General features: G+C 31.3%; 1 protein-coding gene across 1 annotated transcript in view; it reads left to right on the top strand.

Moving 5' to 3' along the window:
* The window catches only part of LOC122522197 (tRNA dimethylallyltransferase), an 85,669-nt gene that overhangs the window by 12,819 nt on the left and 46,977 nt on the right, over positions 1 to 25,873 (top strand). The window contains exons 2-3 of the mRNA XM_043643044.1: positions 16,497 to 16,634; positions 17,283 to 17,692. Coding sequence (XP_043498979.1) covers positions 16,497 to 16,634; positions 17,283 to 17,692 — 548 coding nt within the window. The remainder of the gene's footprint in view (positions 1 to 16,496; positions 16,635 to 17,282; positions 17,693 to 25,873) is intronic.

Here is a 25,873-nt window from a genome sequence, read left to right as displayed (position 1 = left end):
AAGAAAGAATAATAAAAAGTAAAGAAATGTTGAATTTATCGAAGCATAGATCAGGATGTTGTCTCCCGGAATTCGGAGTGGGAAACGATCGTTACTCGATCATTGGCCGATCGTTGGCATTTGGATCGAGCACGTGAACGGGATTTCGAAGTGTTTCGTGATCAACGCGAAAGGATCACGTAGTCGATGACCTCTCTTATTCGGTGATTGCTCGCGCAATTGACACATCAAGGTCGCTCTTTCGGCCACCCAAGGTTATCTCTCTTGAGTAGTAATCTTTTTAACTTTCCTTGTTCGATCGAATAATTTTACACCTGCTAACTTTGTATCTTGTCACTCCTACACTGTTTTTTCTTTTTTTTTTCTTTCTTTTTTTCTTTTTTATGATCCTTTTAGTGCTTGTCACGTACGTGTACGAGATTTTCATTTATTTTAATTTTATTTTGCAACTTTTAATCAAGTCGACAAAAAGTTTCTTTTATGTCATATAATGAGATCGGTAATTATTTATGGTTATGCGAATTTTAATAATAATATAAGATAATTGAACAAATGATTCGTTATCGTCTTTATTAATTTATTCCTTTCGAGACGGCGAAACATGAGTCTCGTGCGAGAGCAATTTAAATAAAATCCTTCATGTACTGCTTTCCCACGCTCATCTTGTCTTTTTCATCATCGTTTTTTATTCGATTCTATCGATTCGTTCGAAGAAAAGATCCGGTATGAGAATTTGAAAAGATTTTCTTTCGATTCATTTTTCTCCTTCCTTCTTTTTTTTTTTTTTTTTTTTTTTCTTAAGTTCATCGTAAATAAACACGAATGAACGTCGATCGGTATGAATTATCATTTGTAATGGAACACGATCGGTATTTTGTCTCTGTGTTTGTTTGAAGTTACGTCGATTTGATTCTCAAACTACTCCGTGGTTAACTTCCCAAATATGATTTAACGATGATTAATATTCATATATCTAATAATAAATACGTACACACACACACGCACACACGCGCACGCGTTTTTAGAGATGAACGGTGACAGAGAGCTGAATTCTTCTATATGGTTCGTGAATATTACGAGTTATGATTTAATAATTTAGTTCTTTTGATGTCCTTACAACATATTATTCGAAAACTATTTTTTCTACGATATTAAAATATTGTTACTTATTTTTTTTTTCTATTTGACGAAGAACGTCTTTCCAAGAAGCTTGAACGTAAAGAATAAGTCATCATTTTTCTCGTTAAAGTACGATGATTCGTCTTGCTATTTTTGCAAATAGCTTACTGTTAGTAGAGTAATATTCACGATGATATGGTGATTTTGTTGATGACAATATCACATCCATGACATTTAATCACTTGGGTGAGCTAGTAGAGAACATTTTATATTCGTTAATAATACTTACGATCATTTTTTTATTCTTGAATAGATTTCGATTGATCGTATATTTAGATAAATTTATATACATGAAAATATAAGGATATATTATAGACATATTTATTGTTTTTACTTCATGTAATAGTAAGTAAAATGTTATTATTTGATTGACGATCAATTTATGGAATTAGCCAATATCTGATTCTTACGAGACAAGAAATTTCATCATATTTCAATTTCTATTTTGACGTTTATTGCTCCTTTTGCCACAAAATAAGAATTTTTACGAGCAATTGAAAATTGAAAAATTTGTCACTTAATTGGATAGTACGAAGCGAGTTGATCAAATACCGGCTTGAGAAGCAGGTAAAATAAAAAATTCGGATTGAATTGCACAACAAAAACTAGTGTTAGGAGGTCCGTCAAGGAGAACGGGGTTCGATGATAACTTTCTTGTGAAATTTTAATTATGCTGATAGAATGTGTGCTTACACGACTACTATTACTACTATTATTATTATTATCGTTTATACAAACGTCGCGTGATCGATTTGTAACGGTTTTCTATTCATAAAATTCATTAGAAAATATAAATACTATTTTACAACTGATTCCATGAACAAATAGAGTACGTCTCTGAAGATCCAAATATATTTTTGAAGTTATCTCATTTAAAGATCACTGAGTTTTCAATATACGTAACGTGTGTGCAGGAGATATTTCAAGCGAGCGGCTTTCTCTTTGAGTGCTACTTCAATATCAGCCTCATTAGCAAGAATGAAAGGATAAAAAAGAGAAGAAAAGCGTCATTTGCTACAGATAAATAATTTTTCGTGCGATAGTTGAGTGTTATAAAAAGGAAAGGAAAAAAAATATTCGACGATACTTTTTCGAATAGGAAAATTTTGGTTTGCTTCCAAACGCCGTCTCACGTGACATCATCGTACTCGCCAACGAAGGTTTTTCGTCCCGTCACATTTATATACATAGTAAATGACAATTCTTAATGAGCCGTGCCAACGAAATTGATCGGTACACGAGGTTACCCACACGAGAAGCGATAAAACTGACGCAAATTCGAATTTGTTTCAATGGCGATCTCACGATTGGCCGATCTATCCGCGTTGATCCGACCTAATTAATGATTCGGTTAATTAGCCATTACAGCATCGAACGTTGTTCAAACGATTTGCTTGCATTTATCAATGAGTCCTGGTTCCATTCTCTCTCTCACTCTTCCTCTTACAACCACACACATATATACGCCTGCATGATCACCAAAATTGGGCTCTCTTTTGCTCTGATATAATAAAAAATTGATTATCGTTCAACGCGATTACTCTTTAACCTTCTCACATAAATTTAATATCGGTGATCTTTATTTTTTAGATAAATTTCTTGTGTTATCTTAAATGACTAAATTAGAGTATAGTTTTATATACTTTAAATATACGTAAGTTGATTTTATAAGAGAAAAAATTCGAATGTTTTTATTTAAATATAATAAAATACGAAAATACGAGACGTTGAAAGCTCATAAAATAAAAAACATGTTTTTAAAGAAGTTAGATTTCGTCTTTGTTAGATAAGTATCGTCGATTCAAGATTTCAACGAGACACGTCTCTTTAACTCTTTGAGTATCTGAATACTCCCGGTGGAAGTAATCCGCTTGAACGGCACGTGTCTAGTGTTTGCGGGAAAGGAATACTTTTTTTTTGCTAATGTGAATTATGTCAGGGGTGGCCAACTTTATTCTATACGGGATTAATCTTCTGTTCTAAAATATACCTACTAATATCTTGCTATTTAACATCTGTCTTGTGTACTAATGGGTGACAATGGAGAGGGGATATTAAATCAGCATGATATTTCATTAATATTTATTAATGAAAAAGTAATATTTTAAGGAGAAAATACTAATTAAATTATATTGTTTTTATAATAAAATTAGTGGGATGTCTGAGACTGCATACTTTCATCCAAGCGTTCATAATTTGATGTATATCCAGACAAAAATAATGATAATGAATTTTCAGTGTGATAATCAGTAAGTAGGGCACGTTGTTTAGTCTTCGTTAACTTTAAATATGAAAAAGTCGATTTACATAAATATGCAGATCAATATAAGTATACGATTAAATAAAAGAAAAAAACAAAAGAATCTCAAGCGCGTGGGAAATTGAAACAATTGAAGAAGTAATTGCATTACTCATGCATACGTCACATACGTGCATATATGCGTTCTTAGTCCAAAAAGCATGTAACTTTCGCTGAACGCATCATATAAGAAATATATTTTCCAAAATATACAAAATTTATATTATTCTCGATATATAAATTACAAATTTATTTAATCGTTTTATTGTTAGAGTCGTTCATGCAATTGTGCAGTCTCGCTCGCTTATGTTAGAGTTTGTCGTTATCGAAGAAATATCATATATATATATATATATATATTTTTTTTTTTTGAATTAGAAGAAAAGAAACTAGTCGCCGTAGAGAATCCTGGAAAAATATTTATCTGCTAGCATGAAGCTTGCTTTCGCGAGGACTAAATGAGAAACATATTTCATTTTCACGGTAATTAGCATCGATTTAACTTCGCTAATGATCTCTTTTCTCATTTTCTATTTTTCTTGCCTTGTCTCGTTGTTTCATATTATCAATTATACAGGAGAACATAAAAAGTTATTTTCTCTTGTTGAGATGATTTAAACGAATGAGTCAAAAACGTGTAAAATGTACGCTGCGAGTTTTTATTATTAATGAACGTAAGACACAAGAATATTCAAGGATTTAAAAAAATCACATGAGATCATACATTTTAATCACGTTATATACGATTTCGAATAAAGAATAAATTAAATAAGGGATAATATAAATATTGCGTGTTGAAAGTTCATCTAACGAGATAACTAGCCTATACAATGTATTATTGTAATGAAGCATACGTATGCTTTGAAATGATTGCTTCTTTTATTCTTTTCTTTTTTTTCTTTTTTTTTTTTTTTCATACTTTGATGAATATCGACAGTGATCGTCTTCTTCCGGTGCACTCGAATTGCACGCAATGAGAGTTGATAGAGATCTCTCGAGGACTCTTCTCGTAGATCCTTTGTCCCGATTCTACGTAACATTTCGAAGCACTCTTCGTGAAGCAGTGCCTCTTATCCCTCACCGATCTCTTATCGGATCGCATTACTTTGACAAGTGAAACACTAATTCGTTCTTTTCTTTTCGGGATCACGTAGAAAATTCTCATCTCGATTTTGACGCTTTCTTTCTGATCGATAAGACGGGGGATAAATATAACAACAACAAAATAATAATAATAATAATTATAATAATAATAGTAACGATGATAAATTGTACGATCGGTACATCTCCAATATAAATTTCATAAAACGAAACAGCAAATGAAAGATTTATAAATAATTTCTAAAATTTATAATGAAAAGATTTATATATAAGCAAATAAAGATATATAATAATTTATAAATAAGATTATAAATAATAAATATATTATATAATATATATTATATAATATATTAATAAATTTGTAATAAATACATACTTTTCTTATCGTTTTTGTCAAAGGAAAATTATGAGAAATCATGTTCTCTTTCGTCTATATGTTTAATAAGATATATGTAAATACATGTATACATACTACTACTTAAATTATACCTTTGACGTTTTGACTTTAGTATCGTATCAACAGCGACTTAGGTTATAGGTGATACGGCTTACATTAGGATCTTGATTCCTTAGACGTGCAATATTCATTTATCACGTTCAGTTATATGTAAAAGCTTATAGATATTTCAAACTTCATTAAGGGGTTATATGCAGTTGCGAAGCTCGAAAAAGACGTATTTTCATGAATTTATTATAGAAACAGTTTTTATTTCTCAAACAAAAGTGATGGTAATGCAAATAGAGCCAACTTTTGAGAATACAATAGCGCGTCGATTATGTAAAAATATTAATCTGCACCACTCCAGTAGATGATTTCCTGAACGTCCTCTAAAAAAAGACGTTTGGCGGTGATCTCCATTTTGGCGGTTGGGATTATTCGAAATTAAAAAATATGGTGGATTCTTTTAAAGAATAGATTAATGCAGGTATTAAGCAGAAGAAATATTAAAAATTTTAATTTTTGACAAAATGGCGTCTATTTGAAAAAAAGTTTGTGTTTTTGACTAAAATTTTCGATCTAAATTGTTAAAAAAAAATAATAATAAATTTTTTAAAAATTATTCCATCCACTTAATACCTGAGGAATATATCTAAGAAGATTGTGTAAAAATTCGAAACCGATCGGTTAAGCCATTTCTGAAAAATCGAGATCACCGACTTTGAAAATACCGTTTTGAGAAAAACGCGTTTAAAGTTTCAAAGAGACGTTTACACATAGTTAAAAATTTTTGTTTGCAGCTTACATGAAGTGAAGAATATTTGTCGGATCGATTTGAAATTTTCAGAGAATATACTTAAATATATGTACATTCCGAAAATGAAAAAAAAAAAATCGATTTTTTAAAAATTCTAACTGCGTATAACCCTTTAAAAGGAATGAAATCAATGTTAAATGAAGTTATGAAAACTAGAAAAATGTTTTGTTTATATATAAAATTACACGTTTTATATGCTTTTTTTTTTTTTAAGGGATACTATTTGAGTAACCTTACAATATATATTTCGTAATTAAGAAAATATGCATAGAAGTAGAAATATATTGAAAAGAAAAAAGAAAGATAGAGAAAGAGAGAGGGAGGGAGAGAAGGGGAGAAAGAGGAGGAGAAGGAGGAGGAGGAGGAGGAGGAGGACCGGTTCTTCGAGTTGATAAGAGGATGACGTGAGAAACTCGAATACGATACGACGTAGGGTTGCGATTCTACCGGCGGATAAAGCAAGACGGGTAATCAACGGCGGAAAAAGGAAGGATAATCATGATGAGCGTATACTTGAGAGAGAAGGAGAGATCGTTTGTATGCAACATCCCGTTCCTGGACCAGTTTTCGTACGCGCAGGTACCCTAAAACTATAGACCGGCTGAAGCCACCAAGTTAGGTGGAATACTCGAAGAAAAGGTAGAAGTCCACCTTCTCTCTTTAGGTTCTCTCTTTTAGATCATCTTGTACTAACGTGCCACGGATTAATTTGCTTCTTTACCCAAAAGTTACCGCGCTGTTGGCTACTATTCCAGATATGGAACGATCATTTTTTTTTCTCTTTTCGAAATGCGAAAAGGGTGAATGGCTCTGACCGGTCGTTAAGATAATCTTCTTTGCGTAGATATTCTACTTGTTTTTTATTTGTTTAGGAATTTTCTGGCGAAAAAGCTGAATTTTGCGATACAAAGGAATGATTATAATTGCATCGTGAAAACTATTATTTGAATGTAATGTCTATGAACACGTATGGGTTAATTTGCTTAAAATATGAATTTCAAAAATGAAGAACACGTTTATGATGTTTCAAGGATTGTATATTTATTTCTTCGTTTCATACGATGTATAGCAAATTAATTTATCGTATTTTATTAATTTAATTGCAAAAAGATTAAATATATTTTTGTTTTCTTTTCTTTTCGTTTTAATGAAGAAATGTTACTCTGTGAACTACCATTATCTTAATCTTTTTTTTTACGAGGAAACTTCGCATCGTAGCAATAAGATATGTATTCACGTGGCTGTGAATAATTACTTTAACGATCCCTCACTTAACTATCTTATCTTTTGATTAATCACAAACGCATGCTATTTGCGCAATCGTCTCGTCGCATTTATAGTCGACTTTATGCATTCTATTTTTTTGTATTCGAGATCGAGAAGATCGATCGATCTTTAGCAATGTGATTCTCGATCAATTTGAAGTCTTTATCTGTCGTCTTTTTCTTTTACATTTTTTTTTTCGTACGGTCGTTAAAGCACTTTGGAAAACGTACGTACCGACAAAGGAAAGTCCGCATCATCGAGGACCTTCAACAGGCTTTCCAAGGAGGTTCCCGAAATCTTTTCGTTATTTGCTCTGCAAGCTGATTTTAAGAGTTTTTCGGTGCTCTTCGCGAAGGTACTTCTTTCTTTCTTCCATCACGTCTTCGAATATTTTTTCTTTTTTTTAAATCCATTTCTACGAACACAAAAATGAATTGTGTGACGAGCGCAAAATGATAAATTGCCAAAACATTTTCTTTTTAATTGTACAAATTAAAAAAGAATAATGTGTAAAAGCATATATTTAAGTACATACATATTTATCATTTCTATAATAAATATTAATTATACGTATCCGCTGTGTGTGTGTTACATTGTATACCAGGTTGGAGCATATAAATGGCAACACTTATTGTTAGATAGTTCCTTTTTTTTTACAATTGTATTAAAAAACTTGAAAGGAAAAAGTTGCCCTATTGCAGGGGGTTGAGGATCTAACGGTTGTAAGAATTTTTTCTCAAGATCATTTTTTTACGAGATTTCTAGGTCAACGTTGTTATTTTTTTTTAAATGAACTGTATATATTTTTTGCGATATTCTCATAAAATATGAAGAAACATAAAAATTATCTTCATAATCATATTATTCCCCCCCTAATCATATAATATTTATATTATGTATTTAAATATTCTTATAGACATACACGAGTTTTTTCTTTTTTATTTATTATTATAAAACATCAATCATACTTAATTTTTTTTTTCGAACGTGCTTATTATGAGATATTACGATTTAATCGAAAGTAAAAGGAAAGAAGAAAGATTTGAAAGGAGAAACACATTGAAAATCTTGAAAGAACAAGTTGTATGATTACAAATTGCTTTTTTTTCGAGAGTTAAATTACCATTTCAAGTTTGGTAGAGCATAATGTACTTTCGATGAATATTAACACGTTGACGCACACATTTTTTTCTAAAACTCCTTTAGAAACATGTTTTTTTAAATGTTTTTTATTTTTTATTGTTTTGCCAAATATATATATATATATATATATAAGAACAGTATTTATAATAGTAAATTAATACTAAATTAATATAAAATAAATCTTGTATAGTAATTTTATTAATTGTATCATTTACAATTAGTCCACATATTGGCATATATAAAAATTTGACAGTCAGTTGCGTCAATGTGTTAAATGTAAGACCGTAACGGGACTTATAAAGATTTACTGAAAAGGAACAGAATCGGCTTTCCTTTGGATATCGTTGCTCCGGAAATCGCTGGAGACACTTCGCAAGGCGTTCTTCGTAACATCTTGCGCGAGCTCGTTCTTTCCTTCGGCTAAATGTCCAGCGTTATTCGTGCCTAACATACTTAAATCGACGTTTCCTGGTATAAGCTATTCTACCGTAAGCGTCTAACCAATTCTAATGCCTTAGCATCGATGAAGCCTCTCTACGCGTAGCTATGCGTACCAAGTTTTCTACTGATTAAGTATTCAACGTGAATTTTTTTGGCTAATTTATTAGACCCCTTCTCTTTGTCTGTTTAACCTTGTTCATTCGGACTTTTGTCGAATGAAACCGAAATGGTAAACCGAATTAAGTAACTTTGGACTGAGCCCCGAACGCTCCTAAATTTGACTTAATTTAAGTGCCGAGAATTCTAATCGATGGTTAGATTCAAAAAGACTCGTCAGCTTAACCTCGCTTCATCGGGACGTTCGTCGAATGAAACCGAAATGGAAGCCTGAATTTAGTAACTTTATGCTGGAAATCGAACGTTCCTAAATTTGACTAAATTTAAATACCGAGATTCGACTCGTTATTTCGATTTAAATCAATTTGCTAATCGTACAATTGATGTTTTTAATCATAATCTATTTCCCCAAATGTTCTTTCACAAATCTTACTGCCATGAGTGAACGTGTTAAAAGAAAGGACGTCTGAGGATTTATCGTTTCTTTAGGAGAGATAAAAGCTTTCAATTTCTATGAAATAAACACTTAACTTCCTTTATCGTTCGGTTTACTGTTACTTCTAATCAGAAGGAGCTCACCAAGTGGAACGCTACTTCCAGCAGGAACGTTTCTTTTAAATTTCTGCATCTTGCTAAATGTTACTTACACTTTCTATTAATCACGTGCTCGATTTGTATCTCCTTTTATTTTCAGAAAATAAATTACACTCTTAACACTTCTAAAGCAACGATAATTTTATTCTAATCGGCAATCTTTCGTTTATTATCATATATTAACATTAGTGCTAATTAGTATTTATAGACATTTTCTTCTTTTCTATTATTTTCCTTTTTTATTAATTTGTATATTCGACATTCGTATTTAATCGATAAAATAAATCGTTCGAGTTATGTTTTGTCTAGCGCAATGCCGCTTTTAACGATATAAGCAGGATAATCTTGCTATCATTATAGTAAATCCTTGACGGAAAATGAATTGGCATTGATGTATGTAACGAATGTCATCCGGACACGGTAACTTGCTAATCATAATCCATACTCTATCGTATTATGACCGATTAGAAAACATACGACGGAGTTGCTTGTTTGCGTGTGGAGGTCAGAAGATATCAGATAGAAAGAGGGAGAGGAAGAGATTAGAAGAAAGAAGTTGTACGATGTTTTCCGACAATACGCCAAGTCTTATACATTATTTGTTTCAGTTATATTCAAGATTGTTTATAATATTTAAATATGATATATAAATTAACAGAATCAATATATAGACTATCCCAAAAGTCGTCTTATCGAATTAAGAAATTAACAATTATTTTAAAATGATATTTGAAATAGCAACGCTTTTTTAAATAATATTGTTATATTGAAATGATAAATGAAATATATTATAAAAACAAATATTGTAAACCTTGACGATCGACCGTTCTTTATTCTCTTTATTATAGGAGATTACAGGACAGTATATGTGTATTGGTGTGAGATGGAAGTATCCTTGCCATTGGTCAGAAGTGTGTGTGTATTTGTGTTCGTATGTGAAATAAGTCGATCGATAGTTCAAGGAATAGTATAAAACATTTGTGTAATAATTAGTTGCGTGTGTATGTGTGCATGTGAGATCAAGCAATTGACAATCGAGAAAAGTATGGAAGATTCTGGAGTTTGTTGGGTGTATATGTGTGAAATGCATGATCGATGCTGATGACAATGTGCATTTGTTTATAGAAGAGTGTATATATTAAGGGCCAGAATGGGATTATAAGACGCCAAAGAATAAAGTCATATTATAAACCGCCCTCAAGTTTTAGATCTTGAATTGTTTACAATATTGGTTTTGAATTTTATTTTATTCCTTCGGTAAAACGACTTTTCGGACGTACTATATAACTTTATTTCATTGTCCAATTTATTTGTCTTTTTTTGGTGAATATTTTTCGTTTGAAATCTCAATAATATGAAATTTTATAGGCACGAAATGATTGAATAAAAATATTATTCATCTTTATTCGAAATCATAGATTTACATTAATTATTTGCTGGACATATTGTATTTTTCTCTTCGTGCGAATAAACAAAATTGAATGAACGTAGAAGATGACAGAGAAAGACATTCGATATTTTTCAATTTCTACAGACCTATTATTTATTCTTTCTTGCTGTAAGTTGAATCAAAACAAGTTAGAAGATATAAGAGCGATTATTAAGTAGATTTAAGTAATGACGTTAAGCTAGAAAGATATTACATTTTGCGTAATTGCCTCACCGATGTGCCGGTGGTTTTGATAATTGCTTCTTCTAACAGTGGGAGGTCTCCTTCTCTTGGAGTTCCTTTAAGCGTTACAAATAAATCATCGTGCAGGATATTCTAAACGGTGAACTTCCATCCTCTTTCATGGACCGTTAGAACAGCACGTTTCTCTATTTTACCTTTGATTGGCTAGCTTGCCTTTCTTTTCCTAGTAGTCGTCTAGTCCTTACTATTCTCCGTTCTCCTTTTCTTTCCTTTCTCCTTTCCCCCTTCCTCATCTTCTTCTTTTGCTTTTCTCTACACTACTCTAAGGCGACCTTGAGTCTGGGAAACGATTAGAGTCAAGCCTTCCTTCTCACCGTCTATTTTTAGTACCACGAATTAGGTCTCTCGCATAGTTTCGTACCGGCTTCTATCGTTCGGAATTTACGTATAATTACGAATTTTCTACGTGAAATGGCGAATCCTATATAATGCAAACAATTATCTTCCCTCGTAATATTATTTATTACTGTGTAGAAACAGTAGAACTTCACCTACCTAACATTTATTCGTTATAATTTCATTAGGATGATTTCAACGATTTATGGGTAGCATTTTGGATGTGTATCGATGCGAAATACATTTACGAGCTTTCTTAGGAAAAAGGAACCTGGCGAAAGTTCGGCTATGACATAACGAATAATGACTTCGTTAATTAATTTTTTTTTAAATAATAATTTCGAAATATTTTCACACAGCATAAGCATACTACACACACACAAACACACACACACACACAGAGAAAGCTTATGTATGGAAGTCTTTCGAGGGATACTTTATCGTTGGAAAGGAAAGCTTTTCGATAGCCGTGAAACGATAATTCGCGAGTAAGAGAATCGTGGTTGAAATGGACTGCCTTGAGGTGATCGTCACGGAAGAGGGTCGACAACGTTCGCGTGCGTTTCTTGAAGGTTAATATATTAGTTACGGGTGCGATAGTCCAACGGCGACGCGACGACGACGACGACAGACAAACGTGTTAATAAATAACGTTCTTGACAGATCGGTTTACGGAATAGTAAAATATCGTAAGTCGATGATTAAATGAACTTATGCCATGCTCGAATGCTTTTACACGAATGGGAGAAGTTAGTTCCTCCTTTAAAGCACTGACTTATTTATTAGATTGGCTTATCTTTTCCTCTCTCTCTTGCTATCTTTATCTATCGATTTTTCTTTTCGATTCTTCTTTTTTTGAATTTTTAAATCTCCCTTTTATTCCTTTTCGAAAGACAAGTTTTCATCTTACGGTCTCGAGACCCGATTAAAATTTCTTCAACTTTTTTTTCTTCGTTTAATATTATTATTTTATCATTGTAAAAATCACACAATATCATTCGTCTTGCTGATTTATTATACAGTTTGTGTGTGTTTTTTTTTTTTTTTAATCAATTTATATCGTGCGATCGAACCATTTAAGGTAGTAACGCTTTTGGATTTTGACTTTCACGAACTGAAGACTTTTTATTCTCGATCAGGGAAAGTTTGTGCATGGTTTTCACAAGTTTGTCCGATCGCGATCGTTAACTACGCAGAAACAAATAAAATAGACGATTTTAATAATAAAAAATTCATTAATTAATATATTTGATTAAAAGAAAATATGATAAGATAGATAAAGTTTAGGTTACGACTACTCTTAAGTGTTTGTTCAATTTGAGTATATTTCTACGCGTAAATTTGATATACCTATAATAGATAAGACGAAGATGTAAATGAGAAAGTTATGGAAATGGTTAGCTGCGTGTCATAATGATTTATATAGTATAAAGTATATCTATCAAATTATCGATCTAAAATGATAATATTCAATACCTTTAACGTGTCTAGATAAGTCAAAAGATCTGATACATTGGAATAAAATATCGTTCAGATAAATAGATCGATTAGGTGTAAAGTATCGATATATACTAGCAATTGGCAAGCCTATCATTTCTATTGCGAAATTTTCGTATTAATCTATAATATAATACTGACACACAATGACGTCACAATTAGAAACGAATTCCCGGGCCTAGGCCGATCAGAGGAGTTTCTACGTCGTGAAACGAAGTCGGACGTGTAAAGTAAAAGTCAAGGAACGGTTCTATTGTTGGAGATCGCTCGAGATCTTTCAACGTTGGGAGAGTACGCGCGACCCAGAGAGAATTCGGAGCGAGTGCGAGCCGGCTTTCGTTGCGTTCCGTTAGCTGCGCGAGTGCGCGAATATACATACACACACGCACACATATACATACATACATATATGAGGTGAGCCAGCCAGTCATATATACATACATACATACATACGTTCAGTCGGTGGATGGAACAGGTTTTGAGAGAGGCTTTCGCTCCTCTCGCAGAAAAGGTGCCCTCAATGGTCTCACCGCCATCCTCTTCGATCTTTGCCACTTCTTCTATTCATTCACCGTTTTCACTCGACGTTTTATGATCGACGATGATCACCAAGATATCTTCGTCCTTGTGATAAATTTATCAAAAGCAATGTTACGTGTGGTATAACTAGTTCTGGTTCTACTCTAAAGTTTCTTATTAATATTTGATTTCTTTTGCTGGTATATGTTAGGTTAGATTAATGTTGGCATGATCTATTAGAAATAGCTTGGCTATGTTGATGGTGAAGGACTGACATCATTAATTTTTTTTTTTTACCTATGTCAAGAATTTGCTTATTTTTAATGAAAAGTTATTATTCTATCTTGTATTTTTTATTGTGCTTATAATAAATCCGACAAAGGGAATATATTAGGTATGCATTATTTAAGATTAATATTTCTTTTATAATTGTTACGTTAAATAAGTATTTACATGAATTATTACAGATTTGTATATTATGTTGATAATAAAAAGAATTGATATACATATAATCATGATTAATTCGATAAAATGAATACTTATTATATTTATTATAAAATATTACATTTTTTTTTACAGATGCGATAATTATATTACATAAATATTATCGTTGATTATTAAATGTATCTATGATATATGTTAATGGTAAAAAAGATTTATGCAATTAATAATTAATTGGCATTAATAATAAAAAAAACTATATAGACATAATGATTATATTACATAAATATTGTTGTCGAATAATAATCTGTCGTCGATAATGTATCTATGCTATATACGTTTACGGTAAAAAAATGACTTATGTAATCGATAATTAATTTTGTATGAAAAGTTTCCTATGTCTCATACATAAGTAAAAATCTTATTTTCACCGTTTGGCGAATATACTTTGTAAAGAGATCCTGCGGATCGATTTAAGGTTCAATAGCGAACTGGTGGAATGCGGTTTCTCGAGTTCGGCGCGCGTGGAACGAGCCGGTCGCTCGTACTTCTTCTTCTTCTTCTTCTTCTACTTCTTCTTCTTCTTCTTCTTCTTCTTTATATACCTTTATCGGCAGAAGTTAAGAGTAACAGACTTATAGGTGACTACGTATAAAGGGTCGAAATTTCACGTAAAGAAAATAAGAATAGTTTTGTTTTTGGAGCTCGTTTGAGTTCATTCGCACGAAATCGTTTTCGTATTTTATTCTAGTCACAAAAGCTATGAAAAAGTATAAAGATCGAAGCGGAACGAAGGTTGAAGACCGCTTTAGAACGTCGGAAACCTGTTCAAAGATCGAAGACACGGCCGTTCCGGCTACATCTGGCGGCCGGATCGGAACGTTGAAAACCTGTTCCACACCGAGCTATGTCGTGTGTACGTAATGGAATGTTGAGTGTAAAGTCGAAATTCTCGTAATCGGAAACGTTCTTGGATTCTCGTTTATCCGTCTTAGTGATGCGCATCGAACTTGAACGGACGGAAGAGAAGGAAAGCTCTTCTTACCCTTTTCTTCTTCCCCTTTTCTTCTTCTTCTTCTTCTTCTTCTTTTCTGACACATTTATGTTTTTTGTTTTTCTGTACTTTCGGAAACATTTGATATGATGTTTTGATCCAAACGGAACAATATAATGTCGGAAATTAGTGTGTTTCTTTTTCTTATTTTTTATATAATTAATTAATATTTATATTATTCAGATTTTTATTATCGAATGACACTATCGGGTGTTTTAAATCTGGAGATACAATTGGCAAGAGGGGGTGAATCTGTGTGAAAAGATTAGTCGAAAATTTTTAATGACATTTTTTTTGTACAAAGCTTCGTTTCCAAATATAAATCGTTGTTAAGGATTTATTTTCTTTTTTGTTTTTTTTTTTTAATTTTCAGTATAGTTTATTCATATTAACCTAATATCTAAGGTTTTTAGCATAGCTGTCGTTTAGCATAGCTGTCGTTTAGTATAGGTGATATTTTAATAATAATAGAAATAGGTCTTCACTCTACTCGTATCTTAAGGCTATCGTCGCAAGATTGATTGAGTGGAAAGATTTGACTGATGATTTATGATAAAAATATTTGTAATTGAAATAGTGATATTTAATACGAGCTTTTTATTAACAAAAATCAAAATTATGTACTAATGGGAGGGCTTATTTATTTATACGCAGTCACTCATAAGATTCCGAACTGTACGGTTCAAATTCTTCTACATTAATGTTTTTTTAAACTTTAATAATATCCAAAAATATTATTCCTTTGTATTAAATCTTGAATTTGAATATTAAACTATAGAACAGAGGTTGGAGTGATTCTGGAAATAACTATTTCAAATTGTTATATACCGATCCTGAGTGAAACAGTTACGAGCGCCAAAAAAAGGTTTATAACTTTATGATTATAATGGTTCTCGTCCATATCAATTTTGATGTCGGTTCTTTAAAACCGATATTATAATAGAAAAGTATTTTGCTTCTCTTAACTATATTAAAAACTGAAATCAATATAATAACTATTTTCAACCCCTGTTATGAATATTATCAAGTAAATATCGGCAAATGCAAAAACCAAAGTAAAAATGGAGAAGACAAATACGAACCAAAGAGAGAGAGTTTCCATCAATAATAATAATAATAATAATAATAATAATAATAATAATAATAATAATAATAATAATAATAATAATAATAATAACAACAACAATAATAATAATCATAATCTTGAATTTTTCATTAAAACGAACCTGTTTCTTTTATCTATTTTTTTATTGATTTCGATTTCATTTATTTGGTTGATTTTTATCATCACCATTTCATCTTTTCGAAAACTCGTAACTATATCGGATGTCTCAGTTAATTAGGCGATTTATCGAAACGACCTTAACTCACTCATTCGCTCTCTTACACGTCGAAGGCGCACGCGCGTGACCTAATTAATAAAATTTACGCGGTAAGTAGCGAGGAGAAAACGAGATAGTAGTAATGTATATACCTTTACATCCTCCTATCCATAATATTTTCTACCCTCCGTCATTATCTTTTCAATTACGATAATCTAGACTGGATGTTAATCTACAGGTGTATAAGGATCTGGATATCGTTACTGCCAAGGTGACCAAGGAGGAAAGGCAAATGGCGGTTCATCACATGCTGGACGTCGTTGATCCCCTCACTCATTTTTCCGTCATCGATTTCAGAAACATGGCGCTACCAATTGTAATCAATTTATATTATCACATATTTTTCTGATGTTTTTTTTTTCCTATCCTTAGAATAAAGCAAAGCGTTTGATAATTAATTTTTTCTTATTAATCTTTTTAACAACGAACTCTCGTTTAAAGATTTTTCTTTCTTAACGACTCGTTTTTTATCCGCTTAAATGGCATCGTAAATAAACAATTCCGAACGAAGCCGAGTGATTTTTACTTATTTATTTATTTATTTTTTTTTCAACAATTGTTTTATGAAAGACTTTGATATTTTTGTATCAATAAATAGCCATGGTCTTTCTTGATGAAACATATCGCAATGAGATATTCATTATTTTTCGATGTTTTTTTATTGAATAAGCTATTTAAGTTATCGTTTTTTAAAATAAATTACATCGTTAAAAGTAGACTAAAATTACTAACGATTAATTATGTGAACTATTGTAAAAATGAATTAACATATTTTAATAACTCGATAGATTTAGTAAAACTAATCATTAATTCATTGCGTGTATTAATCGGTATTTTAATTAATTTTATTTTGCATTTTTTCCTCGCTAAGAAGACGCAGTTTTCAATGTTTTTCTCATAATTGATTTTTTCGATTACACTTATTAAATTAATTACAAATCAGTATTTCTTTCGATCGATATAGGTGGAGAATTTATTATCAAATAAGAAGATCCCGATTGTCGTCGGTGGCACGAATTATTACATAGAGTCACTACTTTGGAAAATACTCATAAACAATGTGAAGGAGAAAATGGATCAAAAGAGAAATATTTTAAGTGACAACGACAATGATAATGAAGATAGCAATGGCAACACGCAGGCAACGTTGGAAAGAAGCGGAACGAAAGACGAATCTTTGACTAAAAAGAAGATGAAGATCGACGGGAAGATCGACAGGAAGATGAGTACGAGAGAGGAGATGAAAGAGGAGACGAAAGAGGAGACGAAAGAGACGAGCGAGCAGACGAACGAGGTGCTATATCGTAGATTGGTCGAAATTGATCCGGAAATGGCGCAAAGGCTTCATCCTAATAATAGAAGAAAGATTATAAGGTGAGTGACATTTCGGTCTACTCCGCGTAACATCGTTTTTTTATCGATATTTTTTTCGAGTAGGTACGTAGTTCACAGATCGACGTAAATATGGTTAACCAAAATCAGAACGAAATGTGTTAGTATTGATAATGACAAGAAACACTTGTATTCTTAATTATCTTTTTTTTCAACGTTTTGAAAAAATAACTTAAAGTTAATGTTTCTTTTTTCTATTCGATTTTAACTTCATTTCGATAGTCAAGATTATGTATTGATTATTTTTTTAAATAAGTTAAGTGAAAAAGCCACGAGCGAGAATTTATAATATCGATATGTAAGAAATATATGTGTTTACTGGATTGATAACATACTGAGGTACTTGAATTTATATTATTTACATTTCGGTGGTAGTAATGTCTCTGCAAATCGATTTTTATAGAAACTTCATAAATAAATGTACATTTTGTATTGTTCATTATATGGAAATGTAAAATCTTGTTTTTTTTTTATTCAATTATTAGTTACTCCATTATCATTTTGATTGTTCGTTTTCTTTTTATTATCGAAAATAATTTGTTAGGGTAGAATATTATTTTACTTCCATTGTTGTTTAAAGTTTGAAGTAATAAGCATTTGTTATTTGTTAATTTATAATATTATTACGACAATTGAAAAAGAATTGATCTATTTATTAGAAAATTATGGTATTTAACAAAATAAATCAGGTATTGTCCTTGATATAGAAAAGTAGGGCCTGTGAACTGGTTAATTCCGTGCGCCATTGTCTCACTCATTTGAATAATTAATCGGATGATTTCTATTGTGAAAGAAAACTTGTATCCAATAGAACTATAAGCTTATATTTACGATATCGGAGTCGCGTTTCTACTTACCTTTAAATATTTATGACTTCGAATCGAGTGGTAAATCGAGTATGAAAATACTCCAGACGAAATAGCAATAATTTGATCCTCAAAATATATTCTTTATATGTGTATGCATGCAGTTCAGTTGGTCAATTTATTTTAAATTGCATGATTTTTCGACCAAAATGTATTTTTAAATACTTCGAGCAACGAATTTCTTTAATTTTCTTATCGATCTCAAATCTACTCTAAATTTTTGGAGGATAATGATAAAAAAACACGTTAAACAATTGTATCAATCAAACAAGTCAATCTCCAATCAATATAGACAACGCATCTTATCTTTTCATAATATTTTATTGTAGTTTTTATTGAAATCTTTTTTTTTTTCCTTCGTAAGCTTATCTCGAGATATCTATTTGAACGATCGAACTTGTAGACGAATTATTAGCAAATATCGGTTATCTCTCGTTTATAGATTAGTAGATTTTTACATTAGATCGAGTATAGAGACGTTACTACTATATATGAGTATTCTCGTTTGTCGAATAAAAAGATTTTTCATGGACGAACGATTCTTTTATTCGATAAACTACTTTGATATGTACTTATTACATGTCTTCGTGCATGTTCGGTAAATGAACATAAACGTTATTAAGCAGACGAAAGTATCTTTCGTGTAATAGTCTCTCGCACGATCACACGTAAGATGCATGCTTCTTGATAACGATCGTGCTTTACGATAACGATCGACCATGGCCGAAGTGTCGAACTTTTCCTTCGTTATACATTCGTAACGGGATAGAAACGAGGTCGATTATTTTATTTTCCTCTTGGGAAACGTACCAATTTTGCGATTCATCTGCAGGCTAAATTCTGAATTATACGATATAGAACGTGCGGATTAATTGTCGACTGTCAGCAGTCGGTAAATATCGCTTTCTTCGTATCTAAGTATATACGGGTTTCATATTCGATAGACTCTAGATAGATATAATTAATACATCACGATAATGTTACGTGTTATTATAATAGAAACTTTCTTATTTCCTCGAAATGTTTAGAAAATATATGCATATGTATATATTTCGTAATTATTTTATTCTATTTGTAAATTTCTTTTACATTTACGAAATAGTATTGTAGATTTTTATGTTTTAAATTTACATATATGTGTATATGTATAATATATATATTATATATATACCAATTTCGTATTAGATATTTTTAAAACAAAGAAAAATGTTAAAAAGAAAAAGAAGATTAAAACTTTGCTGACAGAAGACACCGATCACAGTCGTTGACAGTGGGTGTTCGTAATCGAAAGTATTTTTTTATTTTCACTACATTTACAAATAAACAATAAAATGTAATAGTCAATTTTTTATAATAAATTATCGAATTGATCAACATGCGCAATAACAGGATTTGCTCGCTATACGTTCAAAAAGGTGGAAAATTGCTCCCGCCTGCGAAGTGTTAAAGAACGATACAAAATTATCAATCATTCTTATTCTATTTTTTATATATACATATACAGGGTCTTTCACTTAACTAGACTACCTTAAATATATCGTTTATTTCGTACGATAGAAAAAAATGTCAGAAGGAGAGAACATTCTGTTCGAAAGTGCCAATATGGTGATGGGCCGAATTTTTTTCTCAAAGTCATCGCATTTTTTTTATATATATAAATGGGACTGTATATTTTAACTATAACAGTCTTACAGCTTATAAAAAAACAAATCCAACGAGGTGCAATATGTTGACCTTCAAGTGACTGAGAAGTTTACCGAGAAAATTGTGAAATGTTTGTCAGTAACTTCAATACTCGCTCGGGGGACGGTAAATGAAAGAACAAATGCAAATCAACGTGTAAGATACTAAACAAACAAAAAATCTTCTCTCATACAAGAGACAACATTGGGTAACAGAATATTACTTCCCTCTGACATTTTTTTCTATCGTACGAAATAAGCGATATATTTAAGGTGGTCTAGTTAGGTGAAAAACCCTTGTATAAAAAATATTATATATTTATTATATAACTATGTTAAAGATTTTGTTTTTGTTTTTGTTTTCGTTATAACGAAACGTATTTAAAATATCACCGCGCGAATGTGTATAAGCTTTCTTTTAAATTGAAAGATAAATAAGAGAGCAAATGAAAGAGTAACTCTCCCGAATTTGATCGATGAAAGTTTTTAAGTAAAATCGATCGTGATGCTCGACGCTGACCAATTAGGCCGTCGAGAAGAAGCCGGTTGTTTCATTTCGACGTGGGCCACGCGCTTTCACAATACGATTTTGTGGTTTCCTTTCGCAGCTGACTCTAGGTTATATATATTCACGTACACCGAAGGTAGTAGGAGCTTTTTATTCTTGTCTTGGATAATAGAAAAGATGTCGACCGAGTCGAAGAATAGTCAATAGTCGACTAAACTTTGGATAGGTCATGAAAAAGATCCTTCCGTGTAAGTGAGAAAGCGAAAGGACTAGCCAGCCAGCTGCGAGAACCTTTTCTTCTTTTATTAGTATTTCCTTCTTCTTTCTTATTTCTATATATATACACGCACACGTACACACACATACACATACACACTTCTGTTCGACAGATGTATCAAAGCTTCGTTTCTTTTCTATATATTATGAAAAATGCGCGCCATTACAGTTGCTTCTAATTTTAACTTCACTTCGATCATTGTCCAAGAAAATGTTACAATTTTCAGAGGAAATTTTTTTTCTGAATATTTTCTTCTCTTTTTTTCTATTCTTCGCAAGATGAATCTGTTTTTTTTTCGGTCGACCTTTTTTTTCATGACACATTGTGATTTTGTAAATTCTAGAATAGAGCGCTTGAAATGTTTCGTGATATTTTGAAATACTTTTCTTTTCTTATAGACGCAAAGATACAAGTTATGATAGATGATTACGTTTTAAAAGGATCGGATAGTTCAGACTATTATATAATAGAAGAGAGTAAAAATTCGTGTGGATAAATGTTTCTTTTCAAACGGTCTACCACGAAATGGTGCAATGTCGTGCATAGTATTCGCGTGAGTACGCGATTAATATACTTTTCTGCGCTTTTTCCGTCCTAGATATGTAACAAATAATTTATTATCACGAGTCAATAGTTTGCACAAATACTATTCTTATATTATAAAAAGTTTAGAAAAAAATTAACGAATGTTTCTTATATTTTCATATTATACGTATTTTGCCGCATATTTCAACCATTTGTGCTTTACGAACTTTTATCTTATATATTAATCGACTAATAATTCCATGCTGTTTCGACTGTTTATTTGCTTAGATCTACCTCGTAATTCTTGACTGATACAAAAAATCAAAAAAGTATTATATTATTGTATATTTTTCTTTCGGGTGAATCAAAAAAGGCAGAAAAAAACGTGAAATCAAAAATTTTAGCGGGTTTAAAAAAAAATAAACTTTAAGATGTAACAATTATATAAATAAAATTTGACAAAATTTTTTAGTTCACTTAGAAGAGAATTTAATACCGAAGAAAAAAAAATTTGATTCAATTAAATAAGTTGTTTAGTTTTTTTTACTATTACGCTTGGCAATTTAGAAAAATCGTCGAAATGAAAACTGGATAAAACGCGTTTCAAAGTTTTCAATAGAAGGCACACCTGCTCGACGCTTGTCTGCTTTCGGCTTTATATTCTTGGTCATATATACAATTGGCCTCTGTCATTTTGTAAACATATTCTTAGACAATTTATCTGCCGATTTAAGCAATAGAAAAAACAATTTGTAACATTTCAATTCAGAACACACCCTCTTAAGCCGATTATATAATTAATATACGTCAAACTTCGAGTCAAAAATATTTCTACGTCGCATATTAAACGATAAATTCTAACTGTAGCGAATTATTTTTACACATATCAAATGGCGATAGATTTATTTAGAAATGTGACGAATTAAGTACGTAAAATGCGAATGAAATCGGCACTTTCGAATATATAATAAATTTTTCTTGAAACGAATAAAGTCTCGAATCTTATGCACGAGCTCTTTCACCGCTAAGTGTACCTTCTTTTATCGAACGTACATACGTACATATGTATGTACATACAAACTATATGTACGGAAGGTAATTTCGTTCGTGGTTTGTAAACGAGTGTCGATATACTCAGGAAGAATGAAAAAATACATTACTCGAGTTGCTTTCACCGCGATGGAAACGCACAGTCATAACGTTAGCCTCGCCTCGCCCAGTTCATAAAAAATAATGCGTTAAAAGATGTGCATTATCAACAACAAAACAAAAACTTGGCTGAACGTCAAGACGTAAAAATATTTACAGGCTTTTTCACAAGATGACTTTCAAGATTGATCGAATATATTCAAGCGACTTGCTAAATGTATAATTAATAATAATAATAATAAATAAGTTGTTACATTAGTATAAACATTTACACATTAAATGTTACAACTTATTTGGTTCGAAATAAGTATTAATTAGAAAGATTTATACGTAAATATCACTGCAAGCTAGCATAAGTTGCCTTAAGTTACAAGGATGGAAAGCCATTTTCAAGGATCTAGATTATGTTTATTAATATCGATGTCGGTTGTTATTGACGAGAGTTCGAGGGATGAAGTCGTATTGCGTAAACATACCGGTGAAATCAAACTTTTATAATTCGTAACCTAAATCTTTTCTATTTCTTTGTCATTTTTATTTGGTTACTTGTTCCCTGTTTTGGTTTTTAATGAATATTTCATTTTTATATTCACATTTTAGTTGATCACGTGAGTCAATTCGATAGACCTTGCCAGGTAAATATTCCAATGGTGGATTGTTATGGTCATCAATCTTCTGGATTATATTGAGCACTTAAGTACACCAACTCGTTTTATTAATATTCCTTTTGACTTTTGAAATAATTACACATATTTATAAACAGTTATATTTCATTTTTGAAGTTATACTTCTTTTGGCGCGTTGGGGAAAATGTAATGGGGAGTGATTTTGTTCCGAGCGTCTGGAAAAACGACACCATGAAGTTTGTCGGCATTTAACGACGCGCGGCAAAGCGATTTCAAGTATACGACATGAAGTTGTCTTTTCTCTTCTTCTTCCCCTTTTTTCTCAAGCGGGTCACCCATCCAAGTACTAATCGTACTCAGCACTGCTTTACTTAAATGATCGAGTGGGAACTTTTTTATAAGTTATTTTTTTTCCTTGAAGTTTTTTTTTTGAAGTTATTTTTGAGGTTATTGAGGTTATATTCGTTTTGGTACGGCAAAGAAGTATAACTTCTTACGTGCGTACATAAGTACACACACCAGTTTCTTATTTTTATAAAAGCTTTTAAATTCCTCCCCAATAAAGTAACTCGTCCTTGGAATCTAGAAACTCATTCAACAGAAAGAACTTATTGATAGATCTAATATAATAGTCATTCCTTCTTTCATCGCCTGATTTTAGCATTTTACGATTGCGTGTAACAAAAAGTGTAGAGAATAATAAAAGTTTATTGGTAATCATAAATCATAGAGGAATTTGTTAAACTTATTGTACATTTCATTACTTTTATTTTCGATAGTTTCGTTTAATTATTCTACCAAAAATATATTACTTATACAAGCATAAGATAAATATGTATGGATAAATAAAAAAACTAAAAAATATGATTCGAATCAATACATATATATTTGAGAATGGCAATATTTCTTAGTTTTCTTCTTTATGTGGCGAAGCCATTTTCCTAAGGCACAAGGAAAGAAAGAAGGAGGAGGCTTCTTTATAAGTTTTGCTATATCGTCCCTTCGACCTCGAAAGCAACGAGTATACTATACAATAACGTTGACAACGATAAAGCAGATTAAGAAGAAGACGAACGAGGGGTTCATTTGAATTACGTGTTTACACGCATTTCCTACTTTTCTTCTCTACGACCTCTTCGTGTTCATTACATTTTTGATAGTATTGTATATTCGTGAGCCACGTGGAGATTCGAATATTATGAGGTATAGCAATACCATGTCACGACTTCCTGGCGCCTTAGGGGCGTGTCCTTCCGGAAACGCTACTCTCCTTGTGTTTTGATAATCACTTGAATTTCGTCGACTTCTATGTATATGTATATGTACTACATACATATCTAAGCCATTAGACTACCTCGATTAGACTATTCGATAGACCGAAATAAAGTTTCTATGTATGTTTAATGCAATTTCCGATGATTGTTCCAATGCTTTTGCAATGTTACATATCTATATACGTATCGGAGAATTATATCTGTGTATGTGGGCTTCTTTTATGTTTTATTAATGAATTCAATTGATATTGAAGAATAATATCTTGTATAATTTCATTCTATTAGATTGTAATGAAATTAGATCAAAGTAATTACATTCAGATAGGTTAGATCAAAATCGATGGGTTTTAAACTTTAGATGAGAGAATCTATATTATTATAGTTCTCACGAGATTTGTGATAGATATAAAATTGATATAACGTCGAAGATGTCAGAATAATGGACAAAAAAGCGAGACAAATGTGATCCCTCTGGTATCGATTGTAGAATGTCCTCTATTTAGATAATTATTAATGAGCGCGAAGGCAATCAAAATGAATGGTGTACATTAGCTATGATTATAGTGCAATAAATCTTATGTTAGAAACTTGTGGAATGTAAGATATTTATGGTCTCTCTTATTTCAAAGAACGACGACTAAAAGAACGAAATTCTCATAGATATTTTTCGATATATTTGTTATATAATCTTGTCATACAATCGTTTCAATAAGGGAAATTTATTATTTATGTAAATTAATGAAATATATATTTTTTATTTTAATTATTGTTTATTTAAAATACATTTTTATAATTTTAAAACAAATTTAACGGAAGACAAATTTTTATTTTGAAATGATTAAGAAGGGTCCTCGAGTATCAAATCATTCGAGATTAAAAATTCTGGAAAGTATTGGGAAGATTTGGAGAGATCGTTAATCATCGATCTTACGGTCAATGACAGGTTTTACCTTGGCTTATTTTTTACTACCTCATTCGCTTTCCATGTTCTCTAATTCTTACATAACAATAATCATTCTCAATTTCACATTGCTTTCATCTCATTGATTTATAGTGATTTTCATTGGTTTCATTGGTTTCATTGGTAGACATATCTGTACTTAGGCTCTTAATCGAAAGTAATTTCCAATTTTACGATTATTTTCGGAGATAAACATGTTTATGGATCTTGATGTAACAATAAATCAGTGTCATTCGAGTGTCTGTGCTTTACAATGATTTTATTTACCACCAATTTTGATCGGCGTTTAGGTGAT

Source organism: Polistes fuscatus, unplaced genomic scaffold, assembly GCF_010416935.1.
Source record: "Polistes fuscatus isolate 324 unplaced genomic scaffold, CU_Pfus_HIC Scaffold1, whole genome shotgun sequence".
Taxonomy (NCBI): Eukaryota; Metazoa; Arthropoda; class Insecta; order Hymenoptera; family Vespidae; genus Polistes; species Polistes fuscatus.
The sequence above is the reverse complement of the archived record's forward strand: the minus strand, read 5'-3'. Positions and strand labels throughout refer to the sequence as shown.